The 18,689-nt window shown below is 39.6% G+C and overlaps 1 protein-coding gene across 1 annotated transcript in view; it reads right to left on the bottom strand.

Annotated features, from left to right (window-relative positions):
• Positions 1 to 18,689, bottom strand: part of arhgap39 (Rho GTPase activating protein 39) — a 65,214-nt gene that overhangs the window by 11,855 nt on the left and 34,670 nt on the right. Inside the window, exons 2-6 of the mRNA XM_059341631.1 lie at positions 16,047 to 16,463; positions 6,669 to 7,959; positions 4,298 to 4,462; positions 1,832 to 2,017; positions 994 to 1,207 (exon numbers count right to left, since the gene is read on the bottom strand). Of these exons, the coding sequence (XP_059197614.1) occupies positions 994 to 1,207; positions 1,832 to 2,017; positions 4,298 to 4,462; positions 6,669 to 7,959; positions 16,047 to 16,463 (2,273 nt within the window). The remainder of the gene's footprint in view (positions 1 to 993; positions 1,208 to 1,831; positions 2,018 to 4,297; positions 4,463 to 6,668; positions 7,960 to 16,046; positions 16,464 to 18,689) is intronic.

Genomic DNA, 18,689 nt, shown 5'->3' with positions numbered 1-18,689 from the left:
TTATAAAAAGGGGGGCTTCTCAGCAATTTACAAAACATTTTTTATATTAAACAAATGTTAAAATTCAGCACCAAATGTGTTGAACAAATGGTATCAACACAAAAACACAACAACTTATGGGCCATAATTGAGGATGGAAATGGACTTCAGATAGTCAAACCGTGATTTTCTACAACCTTATACACCTTAATAGTTTTAATTAATTGATTAAATTACTTAATTTAAATACAGATTCATGATCACTAGAACATTTTATAAGCTGCATTTAAAGTGAATCTTTTAATCTTAGTTAATATTCTATGTGGCATCTATTGCTATCGCTACTCAAGCCCAATTCTGTGTACAATGGGGTTAAAGAAACAGTTCTTTAGTAAAGAACTAGCTGTAGTATTTTTATAGCACACAGTGCAATGACTCTTAAAATGTGAAGGATTACTTCAGACATCATGCTTACTTCGTTAGTAAAGTTATTTGAGTTTTTCTTGCTCATGGAGGAGTGAAATATGGAAAAAGTACAACCTGTGTATTTAAAAAAAATATATATAATAATGGTAAAAACTCTAATTCTAGTCCAAAGTTATGTGTACATGCCTATTTTTGGTCAAGTCAATTAACACAGGACATCATGCAGCACGTAAGCCCTCAAGTTAGGGAGGATTCTGGTTATAAGATCCTCTGGAGACCATGAATATCATAACTGAAGTCCATGGCAGTGGATGAACAGACATCTAACGTTATGTAGAGCAGTGATTCCCAACTGGGGGGGCCCGACCCCCCCAAGGGGCGCCAAAGATCCACGGGGGGTCGCAAAGCCCTCTTAATTTTAAGGGGTGTAATAAATCTAATGGGTTAAATATATACATCTATATAAGTTTACGATGGTAAAAATGTGGGTCCCTCAAGAAAATGGTTGGGAATCACTGATTTAGAGGTTACTGTAAGTCACAAGTCAAACGTCACTGTAATCCTATATTACTTGTGTTGATGCCTTACCCTTGGTGTCGTTGAGAGGGTCCATGTGTCTGCAGATGTAGCCCTCCAGGTAGGTGTGAAAGCGAGGTGTGGGGGGGAAAAATGCTAAACAGATGGCCATGAGCTCCCATCCTCGCTCCAGACTGTCATACCGGAAGTTCTCTGTTGTTTGACGACACAGCTGGATGTAGAGTTCATCACGCAGACCCTGGTTACTCCACCCGCGCACCACAATCTGACAGAGACAAACAGCAAATGGACACAGTTTGAGACTTGCTGGTGAAAGTAGTAGGGCATTTAGTAGCTAAAAGACAGATATTTTTCTCAGCAGTTGGCAGAGACGGAAAACTGAAAGCAGAGTGAAAATTAGACATACATTCATAAGGAGGGCACACATTCAACTCAAAACGGATAAAAATGTTGCTCTGCTCCTGCTGGATTTGCCAATGTGCAACTGTTTACGAACACATATCATGTCAAATGATAAGGTAATAAAATGTTAATGCTGTATTCACAGCAAGATTATTATAGTTAACGGAAACTAACAAAATAACGAAAACTAGAATTGAAAAAACATTTTTGTTAACTGATCACCCAAAAAAGAAACAAAATGACCAAAAAAAGAAACAAAATGACCAAAGCAGACACAAATTGACCACAAAATGATCAAAAAAAGACACAAAATGACCCAAAAAAGACACAAATTGACAAAAAAAAAGACACAAATTACCAAAAAAAGACAAAAAATGACCAAAAAAGACACAAAATGACCAATAAAAAGACAAATTGACCAAAAAAGACACAAAATGACCAAAAAAGACACAAAATAACCAAAAAAGACACAAAATGACCCACTGACCTCTAGAGCAACAGAGAGAGAGTCACACTTGGAGCGACGGTCTCCCATGAAGGTCTGAATGAGCTTAAAGATGTCTACTGCTTCCCTCTTTACGGTGCGGTCTGATGTCACAATCATGGGTTTCTTGATTGGCTCACTGCTCCAGGCTAGCATGTTAGCAATAGACACCTTTCTTCTGAACAGACCCTGAGAAAAACAACAGAGGATTAGAAGAGTACCAGAGAAACACTGGAAGGGCAACTGCCATTCTATCTTTCTTTTTTAACATTGCTTGCATTTTCTCATGCTAATATATAAAATCCAAACTGTATGTACAGTTGAAGATTGCAGTCAAAGAAATGCACAATAATATGTGATCAATATGCATGTGAACAACGAGTTGCATGACATTAAGTCAAACGGCAAATCATTTGCAGTCTGTTTTTATGTAATGACAAGATTTTTATAAAACTTTGATTTACCAGGGCCATTTAACCCATTTAGGCCTAAAACGCATTGAAAAAATGGCTGTAAAACCTATGGACGATTTTAAAATAACCCCTGAAGTTTTTCTGGAAATTCGACAGAAGTGTCAACGCTTCCTACTAAATAATAGATTTTTCAGCCTCTGTAGCAGATAGAAATGAAATTTGAGAGCTTATACATGTGGCTTTCATGAGAAGTTGAGTTTATTTGTCCAAACCTTCAATAAAGTTTTTTTTTAAAAACCAACGTGTTGCATTGCGACACTCCCACATCTATTCTGATGCATTTCATTGGCCAAGAGACCGAAAATAGGTGGAAAAAAACTACAAATACTACAAAACAATGTATCCGCTTTCCATGCTTTAATGGTAGAATAACTCAACAGCGCCCCCGGTTTGGTATGGTAGAAATGCGGTAATGCTTTCCCGGCTTAAATGGGTTAAATATTTATATAAATATAAAAATACTTTAAATATCTTACACCCAGTGTGGGAGAGAGAGGACGATGAGAGGAACACTCAAAACACACGTACAAGGGTTTGACTGTAAAAAGTTTTTATATTTGATCTGCAACTGCCTCTTCAAACTCAAGAATTACCATTCAAAATCAGCGCTAATGGCCATGCAAAGCAACGTTTTTAATTTAGCTTGTTTTTTTCCTATGAACATTATTTGGTCTCCTCTCTTCTCCTGTTACTGTTACCGACCGGAAGTGCTTGCAGGCAGCATCAAGACCATATAGGCAGGGAACGGAGGAAGGCTAGGCAGTGGCGGTTCTACACAGGGGCCTACAGGGGCCACTGCCCCTGTGAAGAAGCCCTCGGCCCCTGCTGTGGCCCCTGTGTCAAATTAATTTAAAAAAAAATCAATTTATAACGATGAACGACGGAACAATTCTTACCTATTTTTTGTTCAAACAATATCTCATTGAACACAAACCCAGAACCCAGAACACAGACCCAGAATGTGTACATCGTATAATAGTTTAATTGTGCAATAAAAGCTAAATATAAAGATCATTCTCACTGTACTGCACTTTCAAAATAAAAAAAAAGTAATTGTGCACAAAAATGAGAATTGTCATTGTCGTACAAAAATAACTGTTAATGTTGGTAAGTCTCATTGCTTCAATCAATGTAGTTCTTCCAAATATGAGACTTTTAGCTAAAATAAAGGTTTTGAATGCTTAAATATCATTTTGACGATTTTTAATGTGCCCCTCTGATTAAACACTGGCCCCTCCTTGGCCCCGTCAGTAAAATTGGTCTAGAACCGCCACTGAGGCTAGGGGCTACGCTAAAACTGACTCCTTATCGGCGATGCTCAAAGTGGTCCGCTGTGGTCCCACAACGCAGTTCAATCTTTTTACTCTGCGTAGCGTTACCTTCTCTTGCGTACTTGTACTTCTTAGAAGCTGTCTGGGTAAAGCTTTATAATAAGGTCCTTAATAACCATTAATTAACAAGTAATAAGGCATTGTTCTCATTTTAGATCCGGTAGTTGCAAAAAGCATAGTTAACTGATAGTTAACTTATAATAGATGAGCAATAAAGTATATTTTAATATCAATAAGCAAACAAAATAAGATTAATAAAGGCATGGCAAAGACATAATGGGTGGGTCATGGGTGTTTGTAATGCCATTATTAACACTTATATAAGCTTATAAACACACAATAATGTTTATAAGCATCTTGTAAGGACTTACAAGGGCCTTATTACTTGTTAAATAATGGTTGTTACAAGGACCTTAATATAAAGTGTTACCGCTGTTTGTATTGCCCTTTCTACATCAGGGTCAACATCAACCCACAGTATGTCACATATGAGCTGAAATGTTGAAACTCAATAAGAAGGAGCTCAGATAGGTGTAACGTCTTGACCACACATAAGAATAAACTATTTCAAGATATTTCCCATTTGGAGACAATTTTATAGATAATGAAGACAGAAATACCAACAAAAGTCAACCAATTTCAGATAAACACATGCTCTTGACCACCTGTGTGTGTTTGTTGAAGTGCTTGGACGCCCAGTTTTCGATGTCAGTCTCTGAGGAAGGCTTTCTCAGGGTGAATTCTGGGAAAATGCCGCAGCTGGCGCTCGGCATCATATTCCTCATATTTCGACTGGCCTCAAACTGGGCACAGGCTCCGAGGTCCTCTGACTGACGGATGGAAAAACAAAGGAAAGAGGAGGAAAGATAGATATATGTACAGAGTTTAGCTTTTTGGGATTAACACATTACTTTAATTGTTTGTTAATGTAAAGCTCGCAGCTACTGGTGTATGCAACAGTGTGGATTAATTCTGACCCACCTGTATGGAAAATACATCTCCGACACACACACACACACACACACATATACGGGGCGGGACTGATCCAGACAGATGGGCATGTTTCCCTATTACCATTAAATGTTCACACTGTTGTGAAGTTGTTAGTCAAAACTATTTTATTAGAATTGAAAATTATATAACCTATTCAGTCTGCTGCACTTTACTTATGGAAAGCTCTGAGAGTCTTTTTAACTTCATCTTCTCCAAATAGTCTTAATGGACTTCTTGTATCCTGTTTTGTCTTTTTATGTGAGACAGTATGTGTTTCTCAAAATTCTTTGTCAGGCTCCCAAAACAGCGCCTTGTGGTCCAGGGACACCTTGAAAACATTTCTCTCCAGTAGCCCTGTGGCTCAGCTGGGGGACGGCCCAGGCCTTCAACACTCTGATCTCCTGACAAATGGCTTCTTTATGTGCCATTATGATTGTGCAGTCTTGTTTTTGGAGCTTGAGAGACAGTTCTGACAGTTCTTGTATTGCATCATACACAAGTCCTAACTTGTTTACAGAAGCATATGATGAAGTCTGGCCTGACCGCTGCGTCTCATGGGTGGTGCTGTCGTGTGAGGCTCCTCTGCTGCCTGTGTGAAGTGTTTAAATAGGGCAGGGTAACTTCTGCTCACAGCTTTCACCGTTCTGAAGCTGAATGCTACCCATCTGTTTTATACAACTGAATGTGTAACTGCCTTCAGATTCTTTTAACTCTTATTCATTTTTGTTGGATGTGCTGTATAGTGCATACAGTTTATCCATGGGGAGTTTGAAATTATTAATAGCCCCTATTTCTTTCATCACATCACCAACTGCAACCTCAAGCCCTTGTGCAGAGCATAGATGTGTCTCAAACTAGATGAGGCAACATAAATAAAAAGAGCACATTTATTGTGGATTTTTGGCTTCAGTCGCCAGAGGTGAATTCACCTGGGAATATATGTTTTGATCTTGTCAAACTAGTTGGCTTAAGCACAGAGGGCATTATGTGCAGGCTTCTTTAGAGCTTGTTTCCTGTAAAGAAGTGGTTTAAAGCTACTAGTGTCAAAGTATTTTGGCATATGCTGGTAAGCCTCAGAGTGTACAAGTGGGCATTTGTGCTGGAAATGGTGAAGTGTGTGTGAGTAAATGCGCTGCTATCCACGGTGCTGAAATGGAGCAGATCGACAACATGTCACTTAGAGAACAAAGAAGAGAGATGCACACTGTAAACAGCTGGTCCTTTGTGTTCTTCAGTTGACTTTGAGTGATTGTTATAAATGCTCCCGTGTGGCAGAGGCACTGCACATTTTTGATGCAATCCGTGAGTTTTTTTGTCCCCCCTAAGCTCAGGATCCACAAATGAAGCACTACTTTTGATGTGCTTTAAGTTGAAGCAAATAATGTCTATTTAGCTATTTCAGGACCAGCAAGCTGGTTGTTACAAAGCACGTAGCTGATTGAATCCTATCCTACTAACTTCATTCATTTCAATATAGATAAACTTCCCTGATGCAGTCATGGTTGTTGTTACCTCTTACTAATATCTGCACTACTAAATTTGTGGTGTGAGAAGGTTAATCCAACCTTGCACAGTTAAAAAAAATAATCTTGAAAATGTTTGTTTTTTCTATGAATATTATTATTAATGTTTAATATTAATAATAGCGGCAAGTTAGCAAGCTTCAATTTACGAACCGTCTTAAAACCTGTTTGCTTTTCTGCAGGCTAGACAGTCATGTCATTACGTCGCTGTATACCTCTGTATCTGTCTCCGCTTTTTCAGGAATGCTAGTGCTAACTTCAAGCATAGTAACTTTTGTCAAGCATCATACTGCTAGGAGACAGTTTGTCTCCTCCATGGACTGCTTTGATTTTGCGCCCATAGTGAACTCTGTGTTTTTAAAAATGGCAGTCTCAATGTTTTCCTTGGACTTGGCGACAAGCGGTTCGTGGTTTGAGACTAGCAAAGCCTTGATGCTACTCTGGAACCAGTTTTCCTGGTCAAGAGCCAGTTCTGGCTGTTTCCTTAAAGTAGATAGAGACTCCCAGTAAGCAGCCTTACCTGTGAGGGGTGGAGGTAAGGCTCAGGAGAGGCAAGGTTGGTCTGGACAGAGAGGCTTTTCTCTAGCAGGGCCTGGGGGAACCCCAGCCGGTCAAAGGTGCTGCGTTTCCAGTGGTGTCCGTCACTCTGCGCTAGCGCCTCGTCTTCACTGAACGCCCTCACCACTGGTCCTGGTAATGGAAGAGGCACTGCCCCGTCACTCTCATAGCCGTCTTTGGAACCGCCCTGGGATGCCCCCCCACCCTGCCCCGAGTCCCAACTGCTCCTCTGCTTCATCACCTGCTGGGCCTCCCACGCCAGCTTAGCCTGGGCCAGCATGGCCTCAGACGCTGTGCCTCCCAGCTCCCCTTCCAGACCCCCGCAGCGTGCGAGCTCCTGGGGAAGGGACGGCTTGCGGCTCTTACGTTTGCGGTTACCTCCGGGAGAGAACGCCACAGGACCGCCTGTCGAGGATGAGGAGAGGGAGTGGGTCTGACTAGACGTCCAGGATATGGAATCCTCATATAGCAACCTCTGGCCTCCCTCTCCACCCTCCCCACTGAAATCCAGCAGTAGGCGAGGATCCCTGATCAAAGACTGGCTGTGCTGCAGAGTATAGGATCCCCCGTATGAGCCACCGTAACCTCCTGTAGTGCCGTAACGCAGAAGGCGGTCAGCCGTCTTGAAGCGGGGGCTGGAAGACGACTGCTCCACGTACACCAGCTGTTTGACGTACTCCTTACCAACAGGACTGTACTCCAGACTCTGGGTCTTCTCTGGACACTTCTGTCTGGTCAGCACCAGCTGGCCGTAGGGCGACTGGCCCTGTTTGGGGGAGTGATAAAGAGGGGCTGAAGATTTGCGACCAGGTGACTTGCCAGTGCCGTAGAAGGCGGAGGGGTCCGAGAGGTGCATGTCAGTGGGAGGCTCCTCGTAAATCGGAGGGGGCTGGTACTCAGACGGCGGCTCCTCGTACAGCGGGGGTTCGTAGGCGTAGCGGGGCGAGGGAGGCTGGGAATCAGCTGAGGAGCGGCGGTGGGTGCCAGTGCCGCCCAGCTCAGCCCGCTTCAGGAAAGGAGACTGACGTCGCTCTCCATAAAGTACAGGGGAGCCATCAGGTTCTGAAGGTGGGTTTCCTCCAGAAGAACGACGGGTTCTAGAGGTGGTGCCCCCTCCAGAAGGAGGACCAGGAGCGGTAGGGTCACAGGGGGAATAACCATTTCCCTGGTGGGCCAAAAAGCTGGGCTCTCTGTCTGTCACCTTGATAAGCATTCGCTCCTTTGTACCGGTGTTCCACCTGAAGGGAGAAGTCCTGAGAAAAGAAAGGAAAAGAGTAAAGAAAAGATTTAATTAAGAGTCACAGGAATGGTCTGTCACATTCATACTACAGGGTAATCCAGGCAATACTTAAAAAAAAAACATTTTTCTATCATAGTCCTTTTGCAATCTGTAATAATCAACTACATTACCTCAACCTAGGGGTGTGCCATATCGTATCGTTCACAATTACACCGGTGTAATTTTTTTATGGGAAAAAAAAATGCAATGTCAACATTCCTACTTGTTGCCGTAGTGGTGTAAGGGTTCCCATTTAATGACCTAGACTGTAGCGGCTGTGTGCTGCACTAACGTCACATTTCAACCTACTGAAAAGATATCTACACTGTAAAAAATGTTTGTAGAAATTATAGTAAAACACTGTCAAATTACATAGCACAAAACTTTAACTTTTACTGTCATATACTGTAGGAAACACACAGTTTTGATGTAAAAAATATAACATTTTCATGTAAAGTTAATGGAGAAATACCATGATGTGTGAATGAATGACACAGTTACCCTAAAAATAACGGTCTAAATTACAGTTTTTGCTAATACTCAAGAGACAAGAGTACATTTTTTTTGTATTTGGCAACTGTTCAGATTTGCATTTTTTATTTATACAGACTAAAAATAATATTTTTCAGTATTTTTTAATATTGTCAAGAATATCGTTATCGCAAAAAATGCCCTGAAATATCGTGTTAATCTTTCAGGGCCATATTGCCCACCCCTACCTCAACCTTTTGCCAGTATGTCATGCATCTACCCTCCTTATGCTGGTTGATGAACGAGAAGTGAGCTGTTGCAAGTCAGTAAAAACATTAATGATAAAATGATGTCTAAAAAACTTGGGACACAATGTGGCTGATATCATTAAACAGACTTCCTTTGACAACAGTAGTCCAGTGGCTCTGCTACTCTACAACAACAAAAAATGTCCAATGATTTGAAGAGAAAGAATTGTCACAACATTTGCTGCTCGACTGCTGCCGCACTGTAGTGATGAGAAATAAAACATCCAATCAGATGTAAGGTCGATGTATGACTCTTCAAATAGACTTTCACACACACTCTAAGTTAAGGCTGATTTTGATTAGGGATGTGTTTTGTAGAAATGCACCTCTGGGAAAACGAGCAAAAGTCATTATAGAACAGTTCTGACCTACAAAGCCTAACTGCAGTAACTACAATTTTGGTCGAAATTGAGTTATAACTAAAAATGAACTCCTTGATGTCTATTTTATCTTGTGACAACGTTTAAGGTTTCAATTTTGCTTTATTACAGAGAAATAATTATGTAAAAATTTGCAGTAACTACAAAATCCAACTCAAAACCAAAGCAGACTGCAGTAACTTCACTTACCAGCATCTGCTTTGTAGATATATACAAATTTAAACATAAAACCAAAGCAGACGGTGTGAACAGTAAAGATTTGTATTTTATTTGATAGGGAAATTATTATCTAGATAGTGATTAAGTAAAAAAGTAAGATATAATTATATTATGACGAAAATATAACATTACTCTATAACAGGCATGTCCAAACTATTCCAGAAAGGGCCTTGTGGCTGCAGGTTTTCCTTTCTTAATCAACTGATCTCAGGGTTCAAACAGCTGATCAGTCCAATCAGGTGTGTTCTTGATTGGTTGGAACAAAAGTCTGCAGCAGCATGGCCCTTTATGGAATAGTTTGGACATGCCTGCTCTATAATATTAAGTCTAAAATACACAAATCTTTGAATAAAGTTGTTAAACACTTAAATACACTCATAAGAAAATCAATTTGAAAATGTTTATTCACTGAAAACAAAATATAAAAGCTGAAAGAAGAAAACATTGTAGTTACTGCTTTCTGGTTTTGCATCACTATTAGAACCTTTTACAGCAAAACCAGAGTGCAGTTACTACAATTTTTGGGTTGAAGGTCAAATAAATCATCATGATTTTTTAACATAAAAGTGACATCATCAATACATGTAGAAATAAGTGTTATACATAGACTGTATACAATATCACAAACTTACATATAACCCATTTTGCTGGCAAGTTAAAAAAACTTTAAAGCAGTTTTTCTCAGTGTTACTCTTTGCGTAGTTACTGCAGTTAGACTTGTAGGGCACAGTTGATGATCTCAATTAAGACGTTTAAACAAACTGTGACCAATGACGACTTAAAGACCTCATAATGGCTGTCATTTTTTTTCTTTTCTTTTTTCTGTTGTTGCTGTGGACTTTTGTATATAAACTGCTGTGAGGCCCATCACCCTCATCTTTTAACCCTTCATCAGGCGAAGAACTATATTTGGTAACTTCAGTGGATATCAAAATTGGGTCCCTATGTCTCTCTGTGAGGTCGTAGAACCACATGGACTTGTAATATTTAGAGAAAAAAGTTGCGAATGTACGAAATTAAAGTGGCAAATCTCCAAGAAAAAAAGTCACAGATTTAAGAGATTTAAAGTGGCAAATCTACAAGAAAATAAGTCATATTTAAGAGATTTAAAGTGGCAAATTTGCACAAAAAAGTTGCAGATTTACGAGAAAAAAGTAAAAAACAAAATTTCTCGCACATTCACCACTTTAAATCTCATAAATCTGCACATTTTTTTCTCTCGTAGATTTGCCACTTTAATCTCGTAAACTTTTTTCTCATAATATTACCCCCCTCCCCCGGGTCTGTATGTTTTTTGTACACATTCTGGCTGTATGTAATATACTCCAATATTCTCTAGGGTTGAAATTTGGAATTTGCAAGTATTTCAATGAGTGCCGTATTAAGGGTTAAGTGAAAAAGGTGTTTGAGTGCTGTGAGGGTTCACCAGTCCTGTGACCCACAGCAAAGGTTAGTAAACAGATGCCTTTTTAACATCAAGGTATGGATCCTATTTTGTATTCTTCTCTTTCTCTCTCCTTTTTTGTTGTTGTTTTGTTTGTTGACGTTGTGGTTGAATATTAACGTTCAATTTTAAGCACGTTTAACATATAAAACGTGTTTTATCTCCAGAAGGGAAAAAAGCTTTTGAGAATATGATAGTATTGGCCAACAGTTCACTGTGCGAGTGTTGAGACAAACACGTTTTCTACCTCAACCTCTGAGTCTTAAAAAGAAAAAGAAAGAAGAAGAACTGCACTGACTGAAAGGGAGGAAAGTGTGACATCGATTGCAACTTTGGCCACCCTCATTTTAAAACAAAGGAGTGCTTGTGTGCTTGTGGATGTTAATATGCATGTGTGTGTGAGTATAGAGAGAAAGAGAGAATTAAGCATTATAGGGCTGTGTTGTGTCTATCACAAAATGCTTCAGACTAAAAGCTTTTTCCTTTAGCCCAACTAATCAGCATCAGTCAAAACCCAAGCAACTTTTGAAAAACTCTACATACAAACTACATTACCATCATGCAAAGCGACGGAAAATGTCCGCTCAATTTCCAGAAACTTTCCAAGGGAAGTTGAGCTGGGGAATTTTGGAAATATTCCAAATCACAAACTTTACATGGGAATTAAGGAAATTTATGGGGAAAAAACTGTATCATATACAAACAATATAATACAATTAAAAAAGCATACCATTTCAACAATTTTATTCGTAAGTAGACCTTTATCAAGTTTGAATTATGTTATTGAACAATCACAATAAGTAAAATGGAAAGTTTCCACCTTTGAAAATTCTTGAATTTTGCAATCCGAACCATGCATCTTAGCCAAACAGTTATACTAATTTCCAATATTCACTCAAATCAACGGTTCTCACTCAGAGAGCATATATTGTCACTCATAACACACTGACCTTAAAAACAATCAATGTGAATAGTATAATCACTCATATTGTTTACACTGCACTGTACAGTACAGTCATACTGTAAATAAGTATCTCTGTATTGTAAAAGTAAGTATAAGTGGTTTCAAAAACCAACTCAAAACCCACCTTTTCAAAATAGCTTACAAGAATCTCTCATCTGTTTAGTTCTGTTTTCTTCTGCATTTTGTGTTTATGTGTGTCTAATTCCTGTTATGTTAAGCGACTTTGAGTACCTTTAAAAGCGCTATAAAAATTGAATGTATTATTATTATTATTATTATTGTGTAAAAGTAAACCATCACTGTTCTAATATTAGCTCTTATTTTATCCATGTTTCGAAATTGTTCCCATGTTTCACAGGCATCCCATTTTGACTGTTTGGTGACTAGACTAGAAACAGGACACCTGGTTAAGCTTTCAGCTGAAATTGCAATCAGCTGGGTTTTGAATTATTATTTTATTTTATTGTAACTAGTCTGCTAAGATTTTTTATTTCTATATGGTTGCTGCAGAAATGGATAACATTTGCCATCATTCTGGGCTTTTTTTTTGTGATGGACGTATGGGGTGTGTGTGCAAGACAGCATACACAGCTGATTGGGGTTGCTAAGATTTAGCTGCAGTGATTTAATAACATTGGTCCTAGACTGCCTTCCAGATATTACATTATTTAGGTTGATATCATATTCATAGGCTAACATTTAATATAGTGCATACATGCACATGATTCTGTTCATCCTGGCCAAGTAATTTTTTTATCAGACTTTTGTTAACAATGATAGCTAACTTATTGTTAATGTAAAAGTTGGGCAGGCTAACGTTAAATACTCAAACAGAAGGTCGGACAGCGTTAGCACTGCAATGTGTTTAACGATGAAAGATGACATGCTACTCTGGCTAAAACGAAGGTTGAAGCAAGGCTTCGTACCCAATTATCCAGACATCACCTTCATATAGGAGCAGAATATGAAGTTACAACCGAGCAATATGATGTGTGTAGAGGTCTGTATTGCTATAGAGTAGCAGTTTGCTGATTCAGGTGATTTAATGAAGGTTACAGTCATGAGTAGCCACTGTGCTCTGTCTCATTTATAAACATAGGAGTTTTGTTTTAGAGAACAATCAGTGTGTGCGTGTGTATGCGTGTGTCCTCTCGCTGAATTAACGAGGGCATTTACAGGACATTAAGACCACATATAGGCATATCCACCAATCACTGCAGACTGCAGCTAAATACAGCAAACTAGGATACCAATACTTGGAGGAGTCAGGGGCTCTGAAGGTGACAGAGGACAGAAATTAATGGAGAGTGACAGAAACAGAATAAAGGGGACGGGATGATAAGAGGAGTATGGTAGGGGAACTGAAACAAGAACGGAAAGAAACAGTTTCATTCTGACCATTTACAGAAAAATAAAGTGGCTTTGCACCTATCACTTTGCAACAGTCAATGCTGATTGCTCATGCATATTGTGTTGTTCAAATAGTTTTTGTTGTTGTTGATGTTGCTACCGTCACACATGGCATTTAGGATTACCAACACCCAAGGAACCAGAAGGGTGTATTTGCATATTTGCAAACTAGATATATGGTTGAATTCTGCTTCACATATGAGTTACTATCCTCTCTGTATGAGATAGTAACTCCTATGGAAGAGTTACTATCTCATAGGTAGGTTTTTTTTTCACCTTGCCTTTCAGGGCTCGCGCTCGCTCTTCTCAGGGCTCGCGCTCGCTCTTCTTGCTTGACGCACGCTCACGATCTTGAATCTAGAATCGATTGCTCTTCCTTGGGTTCCTGTATGTCAACACTGAATTTTTTGCACTTTAATTTTTGCAGTTGATTTTTTTCATGTTGAATTTTTAGCGTTGAAAAACATTCAGATACATAATTTCAATGCACAAATATTCAGTGCTAGAAATTCAATGGCTTTTTCGTTTCAAATCCGATGACACATATTTACTTCCATATAAAAGGCAATAAAAATTTTACATTTTTTTTTCAGTAAGAACTCTTGGTGTAATAATGTGACTGCATTGTTGCATTTGCGTGTTAGTGTTATTGGCTTAAAACGAATAAACTGTGTCTGAAGCCAATATTACGCACCAGGGACCTGAATTAAATCTTAATTGAGTTCTTTTAAGCAAAGACCATCTTGTGCTCCAATAACTCAGTAGGACTCATGATTAACAGTTGGTTTTCTTTAACAAAGTACCAGCGGTACAGGGAACCCTATTGTAATCCCTCAAATTTTTATTAGGGATCCAAGCCTCAGAGGGCTGGGATCGCTCAGATTTGTGAAGAAGCCAACAACATGCTTCTCTGCCACCAGCTGCACACCAGTCTCAAGCAGGCGGATTTCTATCCGCATAGCAGCAAAACCAATTAACTTGACAGGCATTCAAACTTCTGCCACTACATTTGTCTATGATGACAAAAACAGGAGTTCTATGAGCAGATTGAAGAGGTGATGGAAAGATCCCCAAGAAGGACATCACCATCATTCAGGGGGACTGGAACGCCAAGGCCAAGGCACATACCACCTGGGCAGGGGCTACTAGCAGATTCGGGTGGGGAGAGAACAACGAGAGAGGACAAAGACTGCTAGAAATTGCTGAGAAACACCATCATACTCTAGCCAACACCTTACATCCCCACAAGAAATCAAGAAAAACAACAGGCATGCTCAGGACCGCTGCACTCATAACCAAATCCATTATGTCCTTGCACTCCAACGCTTCTTATCAAGCATCAACAAGGCCAAAACCAGATCCTACCCAGGTGCAGACGTAGGAAGTGACCACGACTTAGTGCTATGTCCCCTTAAACTAAAACGGCAGTCCACGTGAACCCCCAAGAACAACAGCATCTGATTCAATCTAGATAGACTTCTGGACCCAAGAATAACTGAATAGTTCAAGGCAGAAGTCCACAGCAAGTTCGCAGTATTGAGCATCATTAACTACGATATCAACACCATTGCAAAAAACATTGCAGACACGTAGAGGGCAACAGCAGACAAGGTACTAGGAAAACACGCTAACAAGCAGCCAACAAGTACGAGAAGAGCAAGATCATGGTCAACAGCAGCAAACAGGGTGCTCAGGCCACCGTCAGTATGAACAGAGAGCAGCTGGAAGAAGTGCACCATTTCAAGTACCTGGGATCAACTCTGTGCAAAGATGGCAACAGCAAGCAAGAGGTCCAAACCGAATCGCAGCAGCAACATCAGCAATGAGCAGACTGAACAATATCTGGAAAAGCAACATCAGCTTTAAGATCAAGTACAAGCTCTACAAGTCTCTGCTGGTTTGGATATACCTATAGTAGGCAGGCAGGAACCACTCTCAGCCATGGTGAAGAGGAAAATGCAATGTTATGACCATGTTTCCCACCACAACACCCTTGCCAAGACCATCATGCAAGGGACCTTGGAGGGTAGACGACAAAGGGGAAGGCCTTAAAATAACTGGAGCAGCAACATCCTGTAGTGGACCGGCCAAGCCATGAACAAACTATTCCGATTAACTCAAGACCGAGAACAGTGGAATAAAGTGGCTGCTGAAGCGTCCCTCCAGTCCCCCCTACGACCATCAGGTCACTGGACTGAATGAATGAATAATTATTATTATTATTATCATTTCACAGAAAATAGTGGTACCGTACATGTCATAACAGTGACATTTACAGGGCAGGTATAGAGTTCTGCACACACAGCAGACACCAAAAATATCACATGTCCACCTGCAGGTGACGCTATTATCAAGGCGATAGCATTTTGGCTAGTAACTTACTCGCGTTCTGTGAGTTCAGCTGAATTTCATGATATAGGCCACGCCCATTCCTGCCCTCGTTTTTTAAAGCTAAAATCAAGCAAAAAAATGCAATAACTTCTTTTTCCAACTCCTTCAAGGCACTGAGTCTGAATTGTAAGAAAATTTGCACACAAAATCTGTGTGACAAAATTACAAAAATGTTGCGCAAATTAAAGGGGAACAACTTCCTGTATGTTGTGGTCAGGAACAGCAGGAAGTGGTGCATATCTTGACAACAGTTACTCCTATTAACACCAAACTTGGTACAGTTCTTTCACATCAGCCATTGAAAATGTCTCTAAATGTTGATGCAAATCTGCCACTAGATGGCGCTTTTACACAAAATTGCTAATTTAGCTTACTTTTTCCCTAATATGTACACCTGCACACAGACTTTCGATATGTAAAAATGTAAATGTAAAATTGGACCAGTCTGATTGCAAGTTAGGTGACTCATCTTACCTGTCTGCCTCCTCTCTGTTGCCCTGTTTTTCAGAAAGCTCCTGGTCGAGGGACGAGGAGGTGCTTCCCTCTCGGCTGACTCCGCTGTTACGTCCTGGACTGTTGTCAGCTGACGTTCTCCCTCCTCCTCCGCCTGCAGAACGGGGGTTAGTGCCATCGGTGTGCTGCTTCAGAGTTTGCAACTTGGCCAGGGGAATAATGTCACAGCCCTGGGGCCGGTGCCACACTGTGCGCTGGGTAGAGGCATTGTAGTAGTAGAATCGCGAGGTGTTGGGATCAAACAGCTCCCACCATTGGTTGTCACCGGTCCGCTTGATACAAACACCCTGCGGAGGGTCCCACACGCACTCGCCAGTCAGCAGGTTGGCGTACATCCGCTCACGCGTGCGCGGTTCGATGATCTCCACCCACTCCAACCTGCAGAAGTAGAGTTCAGATTGAGACTTTTACCAACTTGACTGTAAAATAAACTGTGACTTCTGACTACCAGAATAAAACACATTTATCCTGCATCAAAAACTGACAACAGTTTCACTGACCACTCAGGAACAAATAATTTATAATAACTTCAAAAAGACGCAGCAGCACCTTTGATTTATACTTCAGTTAACATATGCCTTTTATCGGGCTTAAAATAGAAAAAGGAACATCTTCAGTGCTCCCTTCTCTACTAAAATTGGAAACTGGGAGCATAAAGGGAACGAAACAATCTCCGGTACACACTGCCTGCACAAGTCTGTGCACCAGCTCCTACTCAGACATTACTGAAAGATTATCCTTTTAATCAAATTATTTGGATATATGAGGTGTAGTCTGATAAGAGATCCCTTAACAATATCTTTAGACAGGCAGCTACATGCTGCTCAGATTCACCCCAGCTCTGGTACTGTGGTGGGGGATGGGGGGCAGCGCTCTTTTACATTTTCCAAGACCATTTATCTTGTCAATCAAACTGATGACCTTAACGTTTTTAGATGATTGACTGTAGGATTTTGACTGGTTTGTAGGCCAGCATTGTATGTTTCTAAAACACATTCCAGTGTACTGTTTAGCTGTAACTTGAGATATTTTGTGACCAGACAACCTTGTTATTACGGCTTGAAAACAGACCAAACACTGCCCCAACTTGCATGTGTTGCTCATGTTTTCAGGAAATGGTGATAACATTCAGTTTTTTACCAAGTTCAGCAAGAAACACAACACTACAGCTAATTTTATATTTCATTTAAAAAAATTTCGGAGCAGTGAAGCTTAAAGTTTTTGAAAGTTTGATAAAATGCTGCAGTTGTTGTCGTCCATACATGTTTGATATCAGTTCAGTTCAGTTTGACTGAATACTTTGTTGGTCAGTCTGTGGGTTTGACTCTAATTATGGAGAAATAAAAAGACTGAAGTGAGGTGAATAGACTGAGAATTATCTCTTATTTGACAAAACAATTCTTGATTTAATTTAATTTGTGGACACAAAATGTAGTTAAACAGTTAAATCACAGTATGTCGTATCCCAATACTCCATATCGTAAAACGCTTAAAATCACAATAATATCGTATTGTGACTCGCGTATCAGGATAAAATCGTATCGTGGGGCCTCTTGTGATTCACACCTCTATTATTCAGAGTTGAACTACACAGGGGAAAGGATGTTTAAAAGGTGTTTTATCACTATCATAGCCTGTATTAATCTATTCGTACCCCCCTGTTCTTGTTCTTTCTTTTACTGTTATTATTTTTAATGTCTGTTTTGCATACTGCTATTGGCACCGGGTGTAACTTTTGTAATGCCATTTTAGTCACCTACTTTTGAGTTCAATGTATGGTATCTATGTGAAAACTTGAAAAAATAAAGTTTTTAAAAGGTGTTTTATAATCACGGAAATGTGTTCAAACTGCACTCAAAACACCACAGACACCTACATTACATGCCACGTGGGACTGTACACCAATTTAAAAGTTCTGGCTGGACATCACAGACAACCTCTCTCTTGTTCTGGGCTGCCACATCCCACTCTCCCTTTCCCTCTGCTTACTCACAGACTTATCCAACATGAACCTAAACTAAACCTTCAGTAGAAAACTCTCCAAAGCCCTGATCATCTCCAAGAAAACTATCCTCATGAACTGGAGTTTCCGAAATAATCACTTCAACACACAACACTTGATATCCGCACCATTTTCTTAATTTTCTTTTTACATTTTCCTGTCTGTATCTATCTATTATTACAGTGCTTTGTTCTTCTCTTTTGTTTGTTCTTTGTCTGATGTCAATATTTTTTTATCAACATTATTAAATCTACTGCATTATTGTCATTATTATTATTTTGCTATTTATATTATCATTATTCATATCAGTATTATTACTATTTTTATTTTTTATTCTTATTAGCATGCCACGGCCGTGATGATAATAACAGCATTTTTTGTTGGTTTGTATCTTTCTTTCTCTCCCTTCTTTTCACTTTCCTCCTAATTATTATTATTATTATTGTCATGATTGTCATTGCATGAAAAGAGGATTTATCCTTACATCATGAAAAGCCCAAATCATTTTAATCAAATATGTCCTCATTAGTTTTTTTTAATCAGTTGCATTATTGTTACCTTCCTTTCTGTTATCATCACAGCCATTATTATTCATGAAAGTT

Source organism: Centropristis striata, chromosome 9, assembly GCF_030273125.1.
Source record: "Centropristis striata isolate RG_2023a ecotype Rhode Island chromosome 9, C.striata_1.0, whole genome shotgun sequence".
Lineage (NCBI taxonomy): Eukaryota > Metazoa > Chordata > Actinopteri > Perciformes > Serranidae > Centropristis > Centropristis striata.
Note: the sequence above shows the minus strand (reverse complement) of the source record. Positions and strands in the feature narration are given on the sequence as shown.